We start from the raw sequence: 24,398 nt of genomic DNA on the forward strand, positions 1-24,398 counted from the left end.
ACAGAGAAACAAAATACAAGACTGGTAGAACCAAGAAACTGAAGATTTCATATACTCTTAGAAACTAAAGCCAGATGCAGAGAAAAATCAGCAAACTTACTCTGCATATGCCCATGTCTAAGGCAATGAATTAAACAAATATTCTGACACAAAATCAGAAAACAAACCTTCCCACATTTTACCCAGAGCACATAACTCTGTTGCTGAAATGGAGTCCATGATAAAGATAGTTAAAGACACAGGGATCATATCAGTAAGGAGATAGGAATAATATCAGAACACTGATCTTGTTGCTTTCATCTGAAAAACAGCTCCAAGTGGGAGTGGAAGGAAGAACTTCAATGGAATCTCTTACTTTCAGAACAAAGAAACCCCTGGGTTTATCAGTACACAAGAACTATATTTAGCTTTCACAGAGTCATGGCACACTATTAGTAGCAGTTCTAAAACTGCCTTTGTTGTGATTTGTTGCTGCTGCAAATTTTTCTATCCTATCTAAACAGAATTAAAAAGGAATAAATAAATAAATTCAGAAGGCAAGATGAGGATTATTTTACATGCTTTTCACACTACACAGCTGACATAATAAACAACAAATTGAAGGAATTCAGGTCAACAAAGCACTTCTCATTTGGCGTGTTATAGCTGCCACTGTAGAGAGCAAACTCTTAGCACAATAATATTTAACGTCATTCTGACTTGGCCCCTCATCACACCTCCTATTCTTACCTGATTTGATTCCTTTGATGGGAAAAGTGGCATGTGCTAAGAAATTGGGGTCACTGAACATATCCTCCTCATAAACAACAAAGCGCAAAAATGCTAGATTTGGATCATAAATTTCAAATTTCACTTGCTCCGGACAAGGTGCCCATACTGGATTAAGGCCATTGTCATCTGTAATGAAAAGGAAGCATTTACAGTATGAGGCAATAAATTCATTCATATACGGGTATGTATCCCGGGCCATTTTCTGGGCATACAGAGGCCAAAAAATCCTATTTACCATCTGTCTCATGTTGTAACCTCACCGCAGACAGTTCGTATTTGTTTATTTGTGAGTGGAGATAGGAGGAAACTTGGCATGGATGGAAATCTATGAAGAAAAGCTATTATTTGTCTTTATATATACAAAACCTCTGTGGACCATATTCATGAGCCTCTTGTTCCGTGTCACAGGAAAAGCATGTATGATGTACAATGCCAGTGTACGACGGCCCAATTCATTTATGGAACACTGAGTAACTTGGCACTTGCAAAGCAGCTAGGAATTCTGCTGTCTAAGGTCTTGGTCACTCCTGACAAAAATTTAAAATCATAATCCTCTTCTCTGAAGTACTGAAGAGCCACAATGTACATTCTGCTCCTAATTTTGTATTTATCTTCCACTGCTGTCTGAGCTGTAGGTTTCAGTAGCTTAGATAATTAGATTCAAAGCCTCTTGTCTACCACAGGAGCAGTGCTGCATCCAGATATATTAAATTGTGAAAAGACAGCCAGTCAGTTTATTAAAGATTGTTCTGTCTTATCTTCTTACATACAAAACTTCAATAATCAATTTTTGTTTGACTGCCACTTAGATATTGTCCCATTTCATTTGCTTACACGATGTTCATGTACACACACACACACACACACCAGGCACACACTCCTTATCCAGAACTCACCAGGAGTAAGCTTTGATCAAAATTTTACTGCATTGCAGGTTATACAACTTTACAGCCATATCTACCCAAGCTGTCTCTGAGGGGATGCCAGCCTTCGAACCCAACTTGAAATAAACACAGTCTGGATCTCACAGCACTAACTCTCCATTTCAGCCAGAATTTTGGCAATTGACTAACTCTGTAGGAAGCACTTTCAGGGCAGCAATTAAAAAAAAACACGCAGACTACACAAAGTGTTGCATAGGCCAAAACATAACACAGTCGCAACTTTGTGTGAACAGTTCGGGTTTTTTCCCTGAAAAATCAGATATTCATTCAAGTTTTGCAAATTAACTCAGGAAGGCAGGAGAGCAGGTTACCCAATTACTCCCCATACAGGTTGCTGGTCAATTATAGACATTATACATTCATTATCATCGCCCACTTTATGTGCACAAAAAGTACAACCCCACTACGCAGAAAACTGATACTCACTCACAACTGTTGTCTTGAATTTGTTATTATCATACTCAGCCCCACATATTTCTACCTCTACGAAGGGACACGCAATGCTTCTACCAAGCTTTGGGAGATGACGAGCACCTAAAACCTTCAAAAGAAACTATGAGTTATAACCACATCCAGAGGAAAATTCACATGGAAAGGTGGCCTACAGAACTAAAAGAGAATTTCACTAGAGAAAAAAGAAAATAAACCCAGAAGAGTATGCAGAAATGCACACTCCCTCTCTTGAACGTGTTTACATCTATTAAACATGCTATGTCACTCATAATGGCACTCCAAATTGTCTGGGTGACTCAGTGATTTTCATTGAAAGATATTATGGCTGACATTCGTTGTACACAGTATGCAGTTCCAGATCAAGTTTGTAACATTATCTTCATTCAGTCCTTATTACCTTAAAACATTCCTGCTTTATTTCACACCACCTGTTTACCTCTCCTCTAAAGGGTAGTAAAAAGCAATTAATATGTTTCTACCTTCTCAAAAGGCATATTTTTAAAGGACATCTCTCTTACTGAATAATAACTGACAACAGAAACAAGCTCATCTCACTTTTGGCACTAGAAGACAACAAGGTATAATTTTCAAGCGATACATCCATTTCTCCATGAAAGTGAGACTGACATTCTGATTAAGTCACAGCATACCCAATAATATGATGAATGGGGAAAAAATAATCAGTTTATTATTTTTTCTGTTCAGTTTTTCTCTTTCATTACAAACGTCTTTCATCCCCACACTGGAAATTTTGGAACTAGTTAGTCTGCTGCTAATCAATCTCCAATAGGACATTTCTACTAAGAAGTTACTAGGTTGGAAATGCAAGTTAGTACATTTGGAATCTTTATTAGCAATTACATAAAATTATCCCAGGATTGTGTTTTTAGTTCTATAGCATGTGCTTCATTAGCATGATAAAGACATGTATTTCCTATCAGGAACCAGTGAAACTAGTTTTATTCTCAAACACTCCAACATTTGAAAACAGCATTTTGACAATCTGTCAGGTCTTGCTCTGAAATATAATAACTTAATTTATAGTTTTATAGATATTTATGACTTGTAAAAAACATAATTTACAAAAGAGATTTACCCTCACTGTCATAATCATCTGCAATTTCCTCTTCGATTCATTTGGCATTGGGTCATATTCTTCATTTCTCATGCTTTCTGGCTGCAGAACATAGCCAGTGCGTCCATTAAGTGAAAACAAGGCATGGTTCAATTGCATGTATTTATCTAGGAAGAGAGTTAAACAGTCACAACAGAAAGATCCCTATCTGAATAAAAGGAAGTACCAGATCAATGGCTCCTCTCTGCAATTCTTCCTGGTTGATGCTTTCCCAGAAAGAGTTGGAGAGGTAAGTTGGAAGACACAGTTACTGAACTTCCCTTCAGTAACTGAACCTGACAGGCCATTTTTCAACAATTTTAATCCTAATAAACCCATCTCCATTCAAAACTAGTTTCCTGTGAGTGCCATTAGCTAGCTTCCCTTACTGGGAAGTTGTGTACTGCTTTCCCTGTGGGTGAACAACTGTTCATCCAATTGAACTTCACTGCAGATATCTCTGCTTGCTTATCATGAAGAAATCAAAGTGGAATAAACCTTTCAGAGGTAACAAATGGGCTCAGAGATAGAGAGACTGATTTTTTGTGGATCTGCTCTTAACAGAGGATTCACACATTCACAAATTCTCAAATTTATTTCTTTTATCTCCCTTCTCACAGTGAATTACAAATAAATACAACAGCCACAGTGACTAGAAGGCAGAGGCTCCATTAGTGGTGAAATAGAATATGGGCTAAATCCTTTTTGAAGGGAATATTACCTGGAGTCTGAAAGTTAAGAGCCACCATCTGAGAGCCACAAAGCCAGAGGCGAAATGGGTCATAGTTTGATGAGTCAACCCTTTGTCCTTTAGGATAGACACGTGTCAGTCCCTTCAAGTTGTATTTCAGCAACTCAACTGGCTTTTGCTTAACAATACTTTCTGCCTTGGTTTCCACAAAGGAACGAATTTCTTTGAAATCAGGATTTTCTACACAAGGGAGAGAGAAAAAAAAGGGCTGTTACACAGGAAGAAAGAAGTTGACATTTATGCCTTATTTCCAATAACATTTTGTTTTACTTTGGTTTGCTTTGTCCTGTAATGAAATAATTGGTACTGTTTTAATGCAGACACAATAAACTGGTTGAATGTCAGGTCTGAAAGGTAAAATTGCCTGCCTGCCACATGCTTTGCAACAGGGCAGATTGTAGCCATGCTCTTATCTCATCATTGCTAATAATGCACTTCTGACCACTGCAGGACACATTTAAACCAGACATCTTTTCCTGGGTTTAAATGGGGAGAAGAAAGGGTCAGCCAGGGTTACCCAATGCTTCAAACAACGAGTGTAATTACAATGTCTTAGCCACAGTGACAGCTTATTAAAAGCATCTGCAAAGAAACTTAAGGAGGAAGGGCACATTTGCTGGCTTCTCTGGAACACAAAGTACATATTTCAGTGTCAGACTCTATCTGCACACTTATGTAGATCCTAGTTCTCATTTATATTATGGAACTATATATCATTTCTACAGCTTACATCTATGGCAAAGGTGCTACAGAACCATTTTGAGAGTTCTGACAAACAAATGTCAAGTGTTCAGCCAGATTTTTTAATCTCAGAAAAAAAACACCTGACGTAAAACTAGAGAACTTCCTTACTGAAGCTGTATTAAGATGATGTCTCTGATCAGTTAGGTAAGAAACCTGGGACAGTTTCAAGATCTCTCTTCTCTCAAAGCCTCCTTTCTAAAGGAAATTCACCAAGCCCAAGAAGTTTCCAAGTCTTTACTGTGATTGCACTGACTACGAAAACATGGTGTGGGAAATGAGAACAATGAGAAATTACCCAAGCTTTCATCTCCTCATTGATGGCCTCCCGCTTGTCTCATACCATTAATTAGTTCCGCATTTGGTCCCACACTTAAACCAAAACAGATTGAGATATGTGCTCAAAACAATTCCGATAAATTAGGGTCTTTTACCTGATACTTTCTAGCATGAACAGCTTCAAGCTCCCCTACTACTGCACAATTCAAACTGTCACTGAAAATTCTCCATGGGTGAGGCTCAATATTCTCTAGTAGAGAAAGAATAGATTCTATCTCCGTTTCCAGAATTCAACTAACATCTGTACAGATTAGTAGAAAAGTTAAAATTCAGATGTAACATTAAAGAAAATACCTAAATTGTCCTTCGTTTTGCTTGTTGGCTTGCAGTAGATTACCAGATCAGATAATTCAATGGCAATCAATTGATTCTTTTCCCAGTATTTCCTCCTGTTCTCCTGTAAAATGTAATAAAGTTTTAGATTATGGACACACTAGGCAACATGGTACAGTAACTCCACTCTAATAAAATGACAAAACTGATGCATTCTTTTTTGCCCAGATTCTTATTTGATACTTAAAACACTTCCATAGATGTAACGTATTCAATTCAGAGAATGGATTAACCAAGTGCTTTTTTTTTTTTTTCAAGCATGTGTTTCAGAGTGTCCCCTTAATCAATCCTACTCAGAAGCTTGGCAACAATTTTTTTTTTTAATTTTAAAAAATATTATCTTGTTTGTACTCCATTTTCATTAGATTCCTGACTCTATACCTCATGTAAAGGCAAATGTATGAAGGAAAAAATGCAAAATATATAGTGAAGTTTCTCTCTATTTACCATCTTAAGCAGGACCTACGTCTTGTTAGTAAGTCCCAGACAGCTAAATTCAATCCTCAAGAGCATCATTCCTGTAATTTCCTATTTGCACGTGAAACTAGAAATGTTACTTATAGAAAATCACATGCAATCATGTAGGCCTCACCAATTATAAGCCCACGATATACTTTCCTGTTTGTAAGCACCTGCTATGTGGAAGCTGAGCCAAGGTCCTTGCAGCCACAGACCGGAAGCTACTGAAATCAGCAAGATTTGCCCTGAGCAGAGATGTTTTGGCTGGAGGCTTTTCAGACACAAGAAGCAATTACAGGACAGAAAATGTTAGAAGAGCCCCATACCAAACAGCTACTAGCTTTGGTACAAGAGATTATGAAGCAGCAGCAATTAGGAAGTCTTCCAAAAGAATCCTCTCAACAAGATGAACTGAAGAGGAAAGAAAATCAGAGAAGCCAATGAGTTGCTAGAATGTTTCCCTGAACCAGAGATTACATTGAAGTCTAAGAAAGGCAAGGAGGAATACAGCATTAAGAACTAAAATAGACTTGGAAAAAACCCCAAACCTGTAAACACAAGTGTCGTTGTACTTAGGGATTTACTGGTTTCCCAGACATAGCTCAAGAGTATGCAGTGCTCCATATAGCAGTGGAGCACTTCCACAGTGTTAGACATAACACACCAGAGATACTCAGCCAGGAGAGCTAGTAATGAACGAAGTACAGGAAGCCTTTTTATGTACAACGTGCACATCTCCAAAATAAACTGAAAACATGTCTGTGTCATACTGCAGGATTATACTTTTTCCTTCCCAAAATTTAAACTGTGAATTGTACTGGCAAAGAAGGCCTTTCCTTGCCTTTTTCCTCTCCCCATGCTGCAAGGATTTCAAGAGGCTACACTGAGAAAAGCCTCCTGATTGACAGAAATGAGTTTAAAGCATCTTTGAATGCAGGCTGTTTAATAGTTCCCTAACCGTACAGAGGGAGAGAAAGCTGCCAAGCTCCTGAAGAGCCACTGATGTGCTATGAAAAACAACCCATTTAGAGACACTTCCTTCTAGACCAGGTTTCTCTTTTTCTCATTTTTATTTCTAAACAGAAGCCTGGCATAAGAACCACATCTCTCCTCCCTCAACAGCAGTTCCTGCTGTTTTTTCCCTTGCTGAATTTGTTGGCCCCTCTGCTTGAGGTATTAACTTGCTTGCTATAAATGGGATTCTGATGACCCTCGGAATATTGCTGCTCTAGATGAAAGATAAACAGCACAAGCCAACACAATACTGAAAAATATTTTCCATCATTCATAACACCCACTCAGTAATAAAGAGTAGAAACAGCAAAGAAAACAGTATTCTTAAGCATAGTCAACACAAGGGCATTTTGGCCATGTCAAAGACTTCTTAAGTACTAAAAAAGACAACAGGAAAGTAAATTAATACATGAGAGAAAGAAAAGGAAGTCCTGAAGATTGTTTTTAAGTGGAAGTAGTAGTACAGGTACATAGATTAGGTACAGAGCTTAGCAAGGTTTAGCAGTATAAAACAAATCCTATTGTGAACTTATAGCACTACATATTAAAAACCAATAAAGGGGTTTATTTTTAACAATACCTCTTCTGCAGTTTTCCATGTGATTTCACGGACGCTTTGGTACCATTCAAATAGTTCTTCTACTTTATCAGTTGCAAATTCAACGCATGGATCTTCTGGATTCTTAGGTTCCAAAATGAAGACAAAAGGCTTTTTGTGTTTCCCTTGTGGCATTTTCACTGTTAGGTAAGTAGCAAGAAGTTTACACTAAAATCCAGCTGTTCTTCTAATGCTGTCATTGTTGAATTGTTGCAACAACTAGTGGCCAAGGCCTGGCCACTGCAGTAAGTGCTCTCATGAGGCTGGAACAATTAGTCTCAGAACATTTTATAATATCAATTGTATTTGCCACATGAATACAAATAGTTTTCAAAGCCAAGTATTTTATGCTAAACACAAGGGATCCTCTTCAGCACAGCAAGTTCAGGAGTCAACATGTACAAATCAGAAAGTACATACCCACATTGTACGTATTTAGTACCAATATGCCGTGACACAGAGAGCCTAATGGATTGTCCTCAATAATCTGTGAAAAACAGGAGATAACAGCTGACACAGCTTTCTGCACAGAATATTAACAAACAATAAATACACACCACTAAATCTAATTACTTTCATTGAAAGCACGTGCACTCTAATATTTAAAAGGCAAACTAAATCTAAGTTTCAGGCAAGTTATAGCTTAGATGAGCTATCTGAAATAAAAATCCATACCGGTATAATACACAGGAAAACAGAACCTCCTAAAATCCAAGCAAATCATTTATCTCCTTGACTAGTTTTCCATGATGGACATCCTGACAAAAACGCTTGACAGCACAAAGAACAGCAAAGAATGCATTCATTTCTTTATTCTGCATTCCCTTGAACGCAGCATCCTAATTCCATAAACCAGATTTCCACGTCTAGCAGGCAGCTTGTTCTAGGAAAACACAGCAGACAAACCTTAAACCTCACCTGGCTTTCAAGCTCAGCAGAATTATCAGATGACAGGTCTTCAACGTAATTGGATGGAAAATAGTGTTGGACTTTTTCTCCATAATCCCCCTTCCACCTGAATTTAAAAAGAAAAGCATACATAGAGAAAAAAAAATAGCTTAAGAGTTTCAACAGGTCATTAATAAAGAAATGATACCATGATTCTATGAAACAATCCTCAAGAAATTGGTCATTAATACCCAACAATGGCTTCTCTAGTTGGCAATCACCAAAAATATAAGTGATTAAGTAGTTGCAAGATCCAACAAAGTGATCATTAACTGTAGTAACAGATCATTTCAGAGGGATTACAGTTACTGTATACCACAGTTAATGACTTAAGAGGCATTTCCCCCTCCAGTACTAAAAATACTATTATGTGGTTGATTGCCCTGCAGAAACTAGAGGGAAATATTAGATTCCCAAGCAATTTGCAAGGCAGCTAAGAACCAAAACCACTTATGAAAGGAAAATATACCGACAACTAAATAAAATGGATTTCATTCCAGAGAAGTACTAAACAGAGCAGAAGAAACACAGTACTGATGACAAAGATAGCAGATGCAGAACTTCTCAGAACACAAAAGTGTTAAGGAAGTATGAAAGTAGTAAAGGAGAAATAGGGGATACACTGGCATAATGAAGACTCTGCAAGGTGAGGTTAGTTCTGTAGGGCCAAACAATGCAAAAGACATAATAGGAGACTTGCATTTGAGTTTTTTTGCTTTCATTTAGTATATCAGCTTTAACATTTATGAGGCCACATTTAACAAGCAAAGATTTTTAAAAACATGCCATCCAAAGTTTAATCTTTCTCTCCCATCCAGTAAGTCACTAGAAGTTCTCCTACGAGGAATCTTTGTCCTTACCAGCCTCCAGTTTCCTTTGTGACATTATGAATTAGAGCTCCTCGACAGAAGCTCAATTCATCACTTCGTTTGGCTCTGTAGTCATACAAGGCTTTCACCGTTCTCTGAGGCTTTAAGAGAAACAAAGCAAACAGGTCATCTAGGGGGACAGGTCATAAAATGATCAATAATGCAATTTTATTTTTTTTAAGAGGTGGAGGAGAAGGTGGAATTGGATCCTTTTTTGTTGTTGTTGTGAAGCTCAGAAAACGCAGTACTGAAGTTCCATAGTGACATCTATTGTTGGAAGCAAGTAATGCTACTTAACTGCTATTTTTCAAGTATCAGCTTGAAAAAAAATGTTTTGTTTGTTTTTTGAAGAGCACTGCAATGTAATTACTGTAGGAAAAAAAAAAAAAAGTGAAGTGTCAATCTATCACCATTCCATGTATTCAAATGCAGCTATGGAGCACATAGGCTTAAGAAGCAGTCAGAGAGCTTGCACTTCCAAACCACATCAGCTATCCTGCTGCTCACGTTTCCTTTAGGAAGGCATCTAGTTTCAGTAGAACAAATAATTACTTTATCTTGAATTTATTAGTACTCAAATTCTTCAGTAGCAATGTAAATACATTAGCCAAAAAGACTGAAAGAAAGTTACAGCCACTGAATTAACAATCAGACGAACTTTTAGGAGAATCTAATAGGAGACCATAACAAGAATTAGAGGTAAGGAAATGTTTGCTGTGCCACTTGTTATTAAATTTTGGAGCATACCTGAATAAGCACATGTACAAATCAAGCCACCTCCACAGACTAAATAGCAAGAAGTGCCTGAATTCCCAATACGGGTGAATCAATACAAGATTTGCACAGAGAAATTGTCAGTACAAATTTTGAGTAGATATTAGAAAAAAAGTCACACCCTTCAAAAGTTCAGCTGTCTAGTCCCCCCATAAATCAAGCAGCCTAACACTTTCAGTTAACCTTTTCATTACTGATAACAGGAAACCCACAAACAATTCTCATCATTTTCAGAAGTCTAAGAGAAAACGTGAAGGCCATCTCTCCTAAAACATACCACGGTAGGGGTGATTTCACTGGGTTCCACGTACATCTTGACATCATAAAGAGAGTTTATATCTTTTTCCTAAAAATGGAAAAAAGGAAAAAAGGTAAATTACAGTAATCAAAAATTAGAAAAATACCTTTCTGACAATAGAGGTGCAAACTGAAGATCATAATACGGGTGTCTGGCTTCCCTCCTCATCTCTGTAGTTGAACACAGCTGAACAGCCATATTAACACAACGAGATCTAAAATTCTTTCTGCCCCTTGTAGCCTCTCCAGAAGAAACAGAAAAAAAAGAGACCTGAAATTTCCTGAAAGATGGCAAATTTGTTTTTTCTTGCACCTTCCAACACCCATACATTTGAAAACAGATGAGGTCATCTCAGGCTTTTCAAGTCAGTTACCTGTTTGAAGCTCTCTTATCATGAAATACATCCATCCAAAAAGTAGACATCTATCCTAAGCTAATTATCCGGTCTCCCCTTTTAGTCAGCAAACAGACAGGTATCTCTGGGGGAAATCTCCCAGGTACCTCTCACTTTTTACCACAAAGGCAGCAGGACACCCCCCTGGGAAAGCTCCAAAGTGGTGAAGTAAAAGCTACTGTCTGTACAGGATGACAGGCACAGCAGAATCTTTAAGATTTCTGTCTACTCCAGAAACAGAAGAGAGGGCCAACTGCAGGTAAGGCTATTATCAGAAACAGAGCAATATGTCCTACTTCGTGGAGGAGCTTTTCTAATCAAATCATGAGGAAAACAGAAGCCACTCCGTTGACAAAGATGAAGCTTTTTCCTTCACATGTCTCAAAAACTTCTAGAGAAGTCAGCGTAACCATCTTGATTTCACAGACTGCTTAAGCTTCCCTGAAGGACATCTATCATAGCCAGAACCAAACCCAGCTCCACCAGACCCAGACTTGGGACTCCATCTGCTAAAACACCTGGCACTCATACAAAGGACATCACTTACTGTGCTGTAGCGCTCCAGCAGCTCCTCAGTCACGGGATAACGCAGTTTCATTTTCCTGTACAGAGGGTGCTTCTCATAGTATGTGACCAGTTCCACTAAACTCTCAAAGTAGGCTGATGTTCCAAGCACAAAATGGCGACCTTCTTGCTGAATTCGGAAGTGCTTCACCTTCCCCTCAGCTCTGTGAAACAAGTGCAAGTGCTGTTAAAGGTATTGGTACTTGGCACAGAGAAAGCACCAGTGCTGCAAACTAGACCAAAATTGCTTTATGCATCTTAACCATGTGAAATAGTTTCTCCCTCTTCCAAAACATCTTTTATTGAAATAGAATTCCATTTGCTTGATTAAATCCACCAAAAGATATTCTGACTTTCCCACAATGTGCAGGGCCTTGGGAAAAATCCATGTTTTTGCCTAGATTAAATTTCCCTATTTTGTTCCCCTACATAGGGGTATTCTGTCACTTTCAGACTAAATAAATGCCTAGAATCAGACTGAGAGTCCCATTGGAATCCACTGCTGCTGATCTGCTGCTGTCCCTAAGCAATGAGTCAAACTCACCTCAAACACAATTTCATTTGAAGGCACAATGGAGAATACAGTAATTCTATACTTTTTATTAATATTGTTATAGGCATCAGAGCTTCAAAAATATTTTCCCTGGCAATAAAAGCCTACAAATAGATAGAGAACAGTGCTGTTTTGACAGATACCAAACAGATTTGAGTCAGTTAGATGACAGGGTGGAATTTCCAAAGGGTAAGGACCTAGAATTATTGCTGAACCAGCACCAGAAAGAAGTTCAAAACAGCACTCTGTTGCAGGGAACATCAAGGAAGTAAAGAAGGGTCATGCACAGCTCTGCGCTGGGAAAAAGGGGCAACTGGTGCCCAAATACTTTCATAAAATTATTAAGGTTTATTCCATTGACAATTTACTGTTGTACACTTTCTCACACCTTACTAATTACTCAGAATTTGACAGCATGATTTTATGACTCAAAAAAGACCATTTTTAAATGAGAGATAAAAAAACACAAACAAAAAGAACACTGCTGGCTATTAAATAACGTATTCACACCTGACTTCTCTTACCTGAAAGTCATGGCAAATGAATCAGGCTCATCTCTCTTTCTAATCAGAAAGGCTCCATCTCGAGGAATTCGCATCAGCATGTCTTCTGCCTCTCCTCGACTCAAGTTGCTATAGTACCAACTACAGTCAAGAATCAAAATGGACAAAGGATTACAAAGCCTGTCTAATGTAATTCAGTAACGCTAACAGGTAGCGTTACTAACAACAGAATCTCTAACACTACAAGAAGAATTATGCATTCAATTTTCCACACCTTGCCATCTACAACAGCATCTTATTACAAAATAACACAACAGCTTGTTTTGGATTAAATCATCAAGAAGGCGGCAGAACACCTTGCCTCCCTGCAATGATAAAACATAAATCAGCGTTTCTTCACAAAGCAAAGTCACTGGATTCTATTTCTCATCTGCCATTCAGTTTTCAGTAGTTACAATCACAGTTTTGACACAGTATTTTCATTTATCTGTATTTGGGCTTTTCCTTAATCCTGCTAGGTAATTGACTCTAAAAGGGAGAGACATGAGATTTGACAGATGGACCACTCAGTGGATAAGGAACTGGCTCAGTGATTGCATTTGAAATGCTGCCCGATGTTCAAGTGGAGACCAGCGACAAGTGGCATCCCTCAGGGATCAGCACTGGGAGCAGTGTTATTTAACATCACTGTTGGTGACGTGGACAGTGGATTGAGAAGCTTAAAGTCATAGGTCTATATTTTTCAAGCACAGGAGAATTCTTTTTTCTGATTGCAGGGAAAACAGATCAAAGGGCAGTGATGAGAGTGTTCTCCCATCAAACAAGAGCAAGCTCTGCCTGTGATCTATGTCAGGTAAACAGCAGCTGGAAATAAACATCAAGCTACGCTACTTCCAATTAGCATGGGGCCAAGTCAGCCTAACCAATTCTGACAAGGGTCAGCTGGAAGTGAGGATTAGGGAAGGAACTCTTTTGGGCCCACTGCTCCAGTTGTAAGAGTTTCCAGATGGCACAGTTGCTATATCACAGTCAACTACTAAATATCTAACCCAACCCAATGGGTACTATAAATCACTAAGCAGAGAAGGAAGAGATTACACACTTCCACAGCAATACAGTTCTCACTGATTTTTCTAGTTGTTGTTAGTAAAATTGCTCTCCCAGTGACTGCCCTGTTTCAACAGGTTCTGACAAAGTCAGTGATCTTATTTGCCATCTCTCAAGGAGGTTTACTCCTCTAACATCCACAAACAACCAACACTCAGGCGTGCTCTTGAATTTGGAGAATCTTCTGAGCAAAAATCCAAGATCATATAAGAAATGCAAAATACTCTGTAGGATCACAGCCCTGCTGCTTGCCTTCTGTTGTACGTACTCTTTATTTTCATGAGGGCTGGGATTGGGCACAGCGTCAGTCAGACGCAGCTCAAATTCAGCACATCTCAAGTGGACCTCCTTGTAGTGTTGAATGAGATCATAGATGCTATCAAAAGTGACGTTGTCTGTCAGGTAGTATTTCACAGTGTCCCCATCACTTGAAGAACGGATACGGCAGTGCTGGACTCTACCTGATCTCCTAAAAAAGCAAAGAGGGGGATAAGAGGAAAGAAAGGCATTATAACAGCTTTTATTCTTAAGCATTTCCTCGCCCATTAATAGTTATCTACTTGGTAAACTTGTGAAAAGGCAAGAAAACTGTATTATCTCTTAAAATAACCTAAGCAGCAACAGCTACAAAGATCCTGACAAGTGTTATCGCAATCCCCAAAATACTATTTGTCAGTACACAGTTGTTCAAAATGTCGCAAACACTCCTTCAGAATTTCTTCTGACAACTCTGATGGCTCAGAAATCCACGTCAAAGACTCCTCCCTCAGCAAAGAGCAAAAAAAAAAAACCAAAACCAAAACCACACCCAACAAATTATCATGCAGAATTATTTATTATTTTCCCTCCAGTGGATATTTTCATTGAAAAGAGAAATCTCTGCTAACCAAGGCCACGAGCGTGGAAATGGCAGATCAGTGTGGAAACTTGTAATTTATGCCAGATCAAGTTTTGGCCCATTTGTAGAAGAAGTAACAAATCCTGCATCCTGACGGTAGAAATGTGAGAAAAGGAAAAACAGATCAGCAGTCAGTCCCCTCTTGATAACTGCAACCCTTCAAGTGCAGCCTGCTCTGCTGTAAGGCGCTATTCTGTGCATCAAAGTTCAATGCAGCAATACTCTGTCAAATCCAATCAGTACCATTCTGATAAATAAAAACTACTTATTTTCTTACTTCCTCTCAGATACAAACATATATTTACAAGATACATATTTTTATGTAATGCAATATGATAAAAAAAATTTATACAAAGTTTTTATGACAGTCACCATACCAGAATGACAGGGTGCAATCATTGGGGAAAGCCTCGCTCTCCCTAACTAGGAATGTCCCATCCTTGCCACCCATTTCAGCACAATATTCTTGGAGCAGCTTCTCAGCAGTTGTTCTCCCCTCTTTCATTTTTCCATGGAACCATTTCTCTTTTAAGTGCAGTTCAGTACGTTTTACCTCCTAGACCATAAAATAAGAATTTTTATTGTCCATTTCTAATTAATAATTCTTAGTCAAAGGCATATAAGAACTTGGATTGGATACATCAGCATTAAAATGTAACTATCAAAATCACTTTTCTTTGTCTTTGTACTCGTCATTTGTATGTCCTCAATTAGCCAAGGGAAAAAATATATATTTTTTATTAAAAACAGAGAGAACTGGAGTACTTGGCAAAGATCCCTTTTCAAAAACTTATTTGTAGATACACATACTGTCAGATACAGATTCTCCCAAACTTCAATAATGTCAACATAAGAAATACATATCTGCTAACAATAAAATGAGAGATTAAAAAGAAAACAAGTAATAAAAAATAGCCATCACCTTTGATGGATCCTCCTCCGCATTCTGTTCTATGACATCACTGAATGAAAGCTTTCCATCAGCAATAGCACAGTAGTGCCGAGTCCACTGCTAAAAGTTGAGAGAGATTAAAACTTATTAAGAAAATAACAGTCAGACTCTAAGTGACAATTTCCAGCACCAAACAAATTTCCCCTCAATCGTATCATGAACTGAGGATACAAATACCAAGAAAACTCATGTACACTTCCTCCAGTATTACACAGCATAGTAGCAAACCATAGCAAACATCATATAAGCTGTACCTGTTCTATTGCATCCCACATGTAAAGTTCTCCTTGTTGCTTCTTTTCTTCTTTCTTGTCTTCCAGGTTGACATCAATGTCTCCCTTTGGCCCCAGTTTTTTGTGCTAAAAAGAAAAGGAAAAAAAGACAGTGTATAAATTACAGTCATACAGAATTACATGCAAAGGTGATCACACAATCTCACATACTCAGTATTACTGGAATTATCTCCCTCCTTTGCTCAGCTTTCTATAGTATTACCAGAACAGCAGCTGTTCCACAAAGCCTTACTTAACAGTAGTGGAATTTATCTTTAAGATTTAAATGTCAAAGCAAGGATTTAAAAGATAGTACAGGTATCATTCAAGCAATGAAGAAACTGATAAGCTCACAATTCCTTAGGGGACACTTGCATAACAAGAAATAAGGACCAGATAAGACAGATTCTGCATAGATCAGGAAATAAGGAACAAAAACAAAACAAACAAAAAAATAAAATGAAGCACACTGTCCTAGAACAAAAGTTATCAGAAGCGAAATATTTTATGGAAAGGGATTAAGTTCTACCTTTTTCTCCTTGCCACCTAAATCCTAGTCTATGGAGCACACTATTACGCCAGTGCAGAAAGAGGTAAACCCAGCAAAGACCTGAGCAGTGCTACGCAATTTAGCCCAAGCAGAATTACTTATTCAAGTAACTGATTCAAGCAGTCTGAAAGATACTAGATGGATGAACAAGAAGGGCAAGTTACTGCAAGGTCAGGAACAGCACCAGTGCTTGTAGGGGGTGGGGGAAGACAGCTCTCAATGCATAGCTACTAAAGTTCATGGGGTTTTCATGCAGCACACAATTTGGCTGACAGAAAAGCACAAGCCAGTACCCTTGAGAAGTATTTCACACCTAACTCCTGCTATATACACACTGAAAAAAGTCCTCAGTTTCAATGAAAAATGATGACATGACGCTTCAGACAATCCCAATGCAGCAATGAAAAGCTTATGACAGGGCATGATAGGAAAGAGAAGAAAGCAATCAAATACAGCCCACAGAGCAAATCCTTGGAGAAAAGGTTGAGCAGATGAAATTGCAATAGCTGGACTATTCTGAAAGCAGACTGTAAAAGAAGGAAAAGGCTGGCCACAGCATGAAGAGCAAAAAAAAGGAAAAAAAAACCCACAAAAAAAATTAGAGAGCAGTACTTGTTGCAACTTCTGTAATTTCCTTCTTGTAAGAACATTGTTTCTTTAAAAGTACATTAGAAATAGCTGTAGGTGATCAGTGTGCTTTCAGTACACTCTCATTTAACTACATGCTGAAACAACACAATGCAAGCTATGTTGAAGGGTGAGGCTCAGCAATATCTACTATCTTTAAAGGGCTTGTGAAAAACAGAGGCTCAAGGGGCTAAAGATAATATCAAATACTTAAACTGCAGTTAATGACAAGATTAATCCTCTCATAGGTAGTAGTTCTCAAATACATTCAGTTCTGCAAACTCTACTATAGGAAGACTTCAATTTGACAGGCTTATCTGAAAAATCCCACAGGCCCTTAGAGCAGGAATCGACTCTGTTTACTGACAACATTTGCCAGGCAAAAGCCAAATAACACAACTAGCTTACTGACAGGTGCTGATCTGTTTATAAAAACTCTCCAATGCTGTTTTCGAGAGGAAAGAATGATATGGATGTTCTCATGCAAAGTTTGAAATTCCCTTTAAATCAGATCTGTCACGTTATTTATTCATGTGTCTATACAATTCCCCTTCTATGCTTTGCATGGTAATAAGACAGCTTAAACAAAGAAAAAAAAGAGAAAACTAAACATAAATTTAGACTTTCTACTTCCTGCTCTTCTGCACTTCACAGTGGGGTTCTATCATTTCCAGTCCTACTTTAAAGAACTATGCTTATACCCATCTACCCTTGTTTCTTTTGTTCTGCAGTTCAGTACATGGGACATAGTACTGTGACAAGAGCTGGAAAACAAAAACATGGGCAAAAAGCTCATTTTTATTTCACTGAAAAGATCAAGAGCAGCCTCAGATTATCCACCTAATTTTGCCTTTCAAAAAAGTTCTATTGCAGTTTCAATCTAAGACAACTTCTTTCAATTTTATGTCTCACGTTGTTGCATTAGACTACCAAGTAAAACATCAGTATTGCCTAGCAGGTAGGAGACCCTCACAGTGAATGCCTTCCAAAAGAAGCACTGCAGTCTTTAAGAAGTGGATCACAAAACTGTATGTGTAAAAACTGAGTTAGTAAACACCAATCAATTTTTGCAGTTTGCAAAGCAAGCAATCCTGACAGCTTATATCAGCCTGCAAGTGCTTTAGGTTTCACGTGAAGGTCAGGCATTCTTTGAAAAAACAGCTGACCTTAAGCCTACTTTCTATCCAAGAACATACTTTCAATATTTTTAGCCCACTACTAATTGTTTAAGAAGTCTGGGAGCCTCTGCAGCAATTAAGTCTTGCTAGAATTTAACAATGGCATTTCAGAAGGTGGAAGACCTTTAGAAAAGAGCTGACGTTCCATCTTGCACGTAAATTATCGATACTTGTAAAGAAAACTACCAGCAAGCACTTCAGCATGCATTTTTACAGAACTCCATCCAACATAGCAGATTGGAATGGGGTTTCTTGTCTCTTCAATAGAAACCAATGATTAAGCTGTGAACTCCAAAGAAGTACTCTTGCTCCAGCTTGTCTTCCCCCTTTATCTACTAGCACACAACACAAACTTACCTTGATGATGATTTTTTCTTTCAGTTGAGTTGGTGACGGTAGCTGATCTGCACTAGCCTCAACAGGTTTCATTAAAAGCTGATCCCCAAATACCTCCTTGAACACTTTGGCCATGTGTCGCTGCTGTTCCACACTACAGTGCTCTTCAATTGACAGAATGACTGGGTATCTTTGAAGAAAACAGACGAATGAAGTCATTCCTCTTGCTCCAACTGAGAAGGCAAGGAAAACACCACCCTATCTCAACTCCCAAATAAAGAAAATCTTTAAAGCAAACAAGATGGCAAAAGGAGACATTATACACACAACAGATACGGTCAGAAGGCACCTCTGGAAACCACCTACTCCAAACCCCTTCTTTAGGAAGGCCCAATTCCTAAGTTAGATCAGGCTGCTCAAAGCTTTGTCCTACCAAGTTTTGAATAGAGGCAAGGACAAATATTTCCTAAGTGTCAGAAGACAGCAACCAGTCTCTCTCATTAATCTCTTCTACAAATTAAACAAACTTAATTCTGTGAGCCTACCCTTGGACATCACGTGCTCTGACTCTAATATTGAAAACTAAGGCAAAGAAGATATAGAGCACTTTAATCTTCTCTGTAAGTCTCCTGTCCAATTCAGCAGAAGGCTCAGTTTTCTTAATCTTCCTTTTGTTGCAGTTCTACTTGCAGAAGTTTTTCTTGTCCTTCACATTTCTCAGTGCTTTAATCTCCAATGAGCTTTGGCTTTTATAATTGTCCCTGCACATTCAGAAAATGCTTTGATACTCCTCCTGAGAAGCCTATCCCTTAATGAATGTAGGGAAAGCATCACACCACTCTAATGGTTTGATGAAACCAACTTGCCCTACAGTTTTCATTAACACAAGTATGCCTCCCGTGTTTAAGAAATTAATCCTTGTCCTCTATGTCCAGTTGATAAAGAGAAAAATCAGAAGACTGGTAGCCCTCATTCATTCCCAATTTTCTTGTTAAGGACATCTCGGCACGAGGTTTAGAAGAAGTGCACAGCAGAAGTGCAGATTTAAACTCACATTGCCAGTTCAGGAATTATGAGTTATGGATCAATGAATTCTATCATCTTCCCTACAAGCAACCCAACAGATAAGTAGCTTGTCACTTCTTGTTTTTTGTTAGTTTAAGACATACTATTCAGAATTTGAAGTTTCATATTTCAATTCAATAAAAGAAGACCTAAGCAAAGAGACTGGTATTCGCTTTACTCAAAACTGAATCAATTAAAAAAATCTATATTTGGCAGTAACGAGGAAGACTACGATTTCATTCTTCCTTTATTTCTTTTCTCTTCAAATCACAGATGGAAATAGTTCAGGAAAGTCTCAGCATTCAAAAACAAGATTAAGGAAAATAAATCAAAGCTTACTCAGATGCAACAAAAGCATGATCTTTGATTGCCTGCACTACATCATCAAATTTGATCTTTGTTGTCCGTGTCCATCCATGGTAAATGATGGGCTTCCCATCAGGACCATCCCAGCAGTCCACTGGGAAAGACGAGAGGAAAAATGAAGACATCAAGCAGTAGAAACAATACAATGCACATCCAGTCCTTCGGTTTCACACACTGAGTCATACACTGAGTTCTAATAAAATATTCTATTTGTTGAATTAATCTTTCTCAGAGAGGCAATTAAGTTCACTAAGAGCACTACCAAGAAAACAGAATACAATTTTTTTCACAAAGCATTCTTACCTGAGAATCTGAAAAAGGGAAACTCAGGCAGCTACCTGTCTTTTTACTAGATTACATGAGCTTTCCATGGAGAAATACATCCCAATAAGCTAGGAGCGTATTTGTTTTGATGACTTCAACCCCAAAGCTCTAATTTGACACGGTTTTGTACTTCTCAAATTGAAAGGGGCCTCTTGTTAATTATTACAAATGTTCACCAAAAAACTAGCATATCAAGAAACTGGTGAAATAACATGAAATTCTAGTCAAACCTTTCAAAAAGATAAACAAATACAGGGGTAGAAGAAGGATAATGAGTTAGTGGAGAACAATACCAAGATATCAATTGCTTTGCAAGCAAATTAAACAAGCTGACAAATACTACAAAATTATGAAAATCTGGAGATTTAGGATTGTCTATATTATGATGAAGGCAAATAAACTTTTTATGCATCTACACTGAACAACAAGTAATCCAAATTTAAATCTTATGCTTTCATACTGCAAACAAAGATTGAATAGCTTGTGTACAGTGAGATGAGATTTAGACAGACTGTCTTGGAATTCCAAGGGAAGAAGAACCAAGCAAGTAAACAGGGTAATAATGAGACATGACAAAAATGAACTTAGGGAACAGGTGTTTGAATGTGACTAACTTCAATTAAAAAAAAAAAACAACAAAACACCTAGTTCTTTATTTCAGTTCTTTTTTAGTAAACAAGAGAAACAGTGCTTATAAGGAGAACTTGTTATAAACCACTCCATGAACTCATTACTTACACTCAATACATCGGCATCCCATTCTAAGACATCTGACGTAAGCTTCAGTGGAGGATTCACTTCGAAGCTGGTCTCCTGTCAGATATCTAAGGAATAGGGGAAAATTGCAAGAGAACACAGGCAATTAATTTCAATCAGTTCCCACTCACCCACTAGGCAAAATGTTTTCTTCCATTATGAAGGCAATATGTTGATTTTACTGACTTCTTTTTCAAGAATTTGCTGCAGAATAGCCAGATTCTACTGAACCAGATGCTCTTCAAGTCACAATAGTAGTACAGAATTTTTCCACAGGACAAGTGGGTCATTACAGCATTTTTAAGTTCAGGTACAAATAATGTTAACATGACCTCAAAAAGTCTGTCAGAGCTTGGAAAAATTGAAGCTCACTCAATATCTTTCATTTCTGGAACAGTTTGAGCTCAAGGCTTATTTTGTAACAGGATTCAGGATTTTTGCAGAAGAGCTCAATCGTATCTCAAACCCTATGTAAGACAGTAAAAGAAGAGGAGAAAGGAATCTCAGAAGCTGTCTTTGCCACATTTACACACTTCAGGAAGATCTCACACAACCAGAAAATGCATTTCTGGATATCATAATTTAAAGGTTTTACTTCCTCCTAACGTGTGCCAAGTCTGCTTGAATGGGGATAAACAGTGGGACTTCTGGTAACTTACGTGTTATGAGAGGAAGAAATCCAGTAGTGGGACAAAGGATTATTCATGTCCTGCACATCTATTGTATCATATTTCTCATCCCAAATGCTGTTCTCTTTTGCGAAAAGGTAAGTGAGGAACTAAAATACAAGGAGACAGAATTCAAATGTTTTGACCATACAAGACTAAAAGAAATCCAACAATGTAGCAGAAGCATCCTACAGGTTCTGTCAACCCATTAAGAAACCAAGTGCTAGCAGTGAAAGAAAAATGTTTGTAAGAACTATTAGAAAGTATCGTCATCTTACCTCATCAACAAAGAGGAAGGGTTCAGCAGTTTCTCTCATAGTGTCATCTACAAACTCAGTCATTCGTTCTCGGACTTTACTCAGATCTTGTGCCCAAGATTCCTTCAAATTATAACAATAAAGTAGAAAACAGCTTTAGATGTGGTGATATGCTATATAAAATTCAATAAATAACAGGGAGGCCTACAGATAGACATAATTAACCACTCAGCTATCTTACTGCCAATGCATTTTGTTGTATGCACATATCGAAGGAGTTTCTCAGGAGTTGCTCAGGAGGGAAACAAGTTTTCCAGTCAAGTACATTTATACTGAATGCCCACGACTTACACACTACATATATACACATACACACAGGAAAATGTGGCCTCCTGTGAGTATATGCCTTAACAACCTCTTTTCACTTCTAAGTGCAATCTGAATGCCCTTTTAACACAGTGAAATAAGAGAAATAGAAACTAGCAACTTTATACAGGAAGTGCACCTCTGAATTTTCAATCATATTTGCAAATCTGGAATTTAGCAGTGACTAGAAAATACCACACTATGTAAAAGGCATAATGATAGAGAACCAGAACACAGACTGATTCCAGCAGTAGTCTCAGACTCATTGAATGGCTTGGGTTGGAAGGGACCTCAAGGATCGTCAGCTCCAACTCCCCTGAGAGTCACTCCATCATATCCTTTTATCAATGTCTAGCCTTAAAGATTGGCCTATATATTGAATTATAATTTTTCTTCCACAATGTCTGTGCTAAATAAGATCACAGAAGACTACGAAGACAGATCTAACTCCTGCCTCCATCGTTATCTGCTTGCTGGAATTGAACACCAGACTAGCCTCATTCAAAAGAAAATTAACTTGAATGTAGGCAGTCAGCTCAGCTTTTATTTATGAGCTGACAAAATGGGGCCATGGACACGGTAATACCCAGATGAATCCGTGGTGACAGCTCTAACTAGGTCAGGCTACCATGCAGCGTTTATTTCCAAACTTTTCTGTTTATCTACATGACTAAATGAAGACCCTCATTTATCCTATTTTCCTCTAGTGCACCCTTAGAGTCTTTACATGGATAAACAATAGTTCTTGTGAAATTCAGTGGCAATGAATAAAGAGAAATCTTTACAAAACCCAGAATTTGATATATGTCAGATGTAATACTACGACATAACTTTTCCGTGGGTTGTTTTGTTGTTGTTTTTAAAGCCACGTGCAATTCTGAGAGACAAGCTCAAGAAAAAGTAACTCACAACTTCTACAACTTTCCCACCTGCTGCTCATGTAGGAGAAACCTCTGAAAGTCATGGAGATGAACTGCTGAAGCATCTGGACGGTCAGTATTTCTTAAAAAAAATAAAGAAAAGGAGTAAGAAAGAAAAAGTGAAGCTAAAGAAACAACAGAAAAAGTGTCGTCAGATGTTACAGCAGAAGATGACTGGGATTTCTATTTTGCATTTGCAGTATAAATGTGCAGCTAGCACTAAGAAACTTTTTATAACCGCAGTGGAATTTAGATTAGGTTTGTAATGTTGTATTATCACTACATTTTGAGCCCTTAAACCTCCTACATTCTTGATATATTTCTGATAGTGATTCGCCAAGAAAAGTACTGAATCTCTGTTCACTGTTTTGTAGCATATGAACAGCATTCACTTCACAGGGGTATTAAGTTTATTTGAGGCATATGGAGAGATCATTCTTTTGAATCACCACAGAGCCCCACTTCCATAAATAACTCCCTCCATGTATTATTCAGATGATCTACTGTGAAAGGCAAAACCTTCTTGAAAAAGGAGGCAAGTGTCAGCATTCTGCTTGAGTCCAGGCAAAGCCTGCGTACCACAGCTCTCCAGATTAAAGTTTTTCCAGCAAATTGTCCTATACAAGTTCCAGTCTCTTTTTAATAAAATCTGAAGGTAGGTCAATTTCCTTATTCAAATCTATGCCATTTTTCTAGCCAGAAGGTATCACAGAATGAATCGCAGAATGGCCTGGGTTGAAAAGGGTCTCAAAGATTATCTATTTTCATCCCCCCCACCACAGGCAGGGTCAACAACCACTAGATCAGGCTGCCCAGAGCACATCCAGGCTGGCCTTGAATGCCTGCAAGGAAGGGGCATCCACGACCTCACTGGACAACCTGTTCCAGTGCGCCACCACCCTCTGAGTAAAAACATTTACCAAACAGTATTCAGAATGTACTTCCATGATAAATTCACTTTTCTGAATACAATAAGATGCATCTTTCCTTTTCACTTACTACAGAACAGGAACAAAAAACTGTGATTTAATTAAAAAACATCTTGCAGCACTGCAGCCATGTGTATACTCGGAGAAATAATACAAATGAGGAGTCTCACCCAAGAATGAACACAGAGGAATCTTTTTTGAATTCATCGAGAATCTTAAAGAAAAAAAAAGAGAGAGTGGGGAGAGAGAAGAGGTAAGGAGGTAAGATAAAAAATAAGAGAATATGACATTTTCCATCTAACCCCATCCAAGGTGGACAATTGCATATCAGCCTTGATGAACTTCATCGTAAATATGTGTCATAAAATCATTACAATACGGAACAGATTTGAACTGGGGTTTGACTA

The 24,398-nt window shown here is 38.1% G+C and overlaps 1 protein-coding gene across 1 annotated transcript in view; it reads right to left on the reverse strand.

Moving 5' to 3' along the window:
- The window catches only part of PLCG2 (phospholipase C gamma 2), a 57,750-nt gene that overhangs the window by 6,705 nt on the left and 26,647 nt on the right, over positions 1-24,398 (reverse strand). The window contains 23 exon segments of the mRNA XM_052685879.1: positions 730-897; positions 2,142-2,256; positions 3,265-3,410; positions 4,004-4,213; positions 5,408-5,510; positions 7,500-7,657; positions 7,938-8,004; positions 8,436-8,532; positions 9,326-9,435; positions 10,386-10,454; positions 11,348-11,528; positions 12,442-12,561; positions 13,796-13,996; positions 14,803-14,981; positions 15,348-15,437; positions 15,632-15,736; positions 18,362-18,530; positions 19,745-19,865; positions 20,834-20,919; positions 21,511-21,629; positions 21,798-21,899; positions 23,072-23,144; positions 24,162-24,205. Of these exon segments, the coding sequence (XP_052541839.1) occupies positions 730-897; positions 2,142-2,256; positions 3,265-3,410; positions 4,004-4,213; positions 5,408-5,510; positions 7,500-7,657; positions 7,938-8,004; positions 8,436-8,532; positions 9,326-9,435; positions 10,386-10,454; positions 11,348-11,528; positions 12,442-12,561; positions 13,796-13,996; positions 14,803-14,981; positions 15,348-15,437; positions 15,632-15,736; positions 18,362-18,530; positions 19,745-19,865; positions 20,834-20,919; positions 21,511-21,629; positions 21,798-21,899; positions 23,072-23,144; positions 24,162-24,205 (2,833 nt within the window).

Source organism: Tympanuchus pallidicinctus, unplaced genomic scaffold (genome assembly GCF_026119805.1).
Source record: "Tympanuchus pallidicinctus isolate F22 unplaced genomic scaffold, pur_lepc_1.0 scaffold22, whole genome shotgun sequence".
NCBI classification, from domain to species: Eukaryota; Metazoa; Chordata; class Aves; order Galliformes; family Phasianidae; genus Tympanuchus; species Tympanuchus pallidicinctus.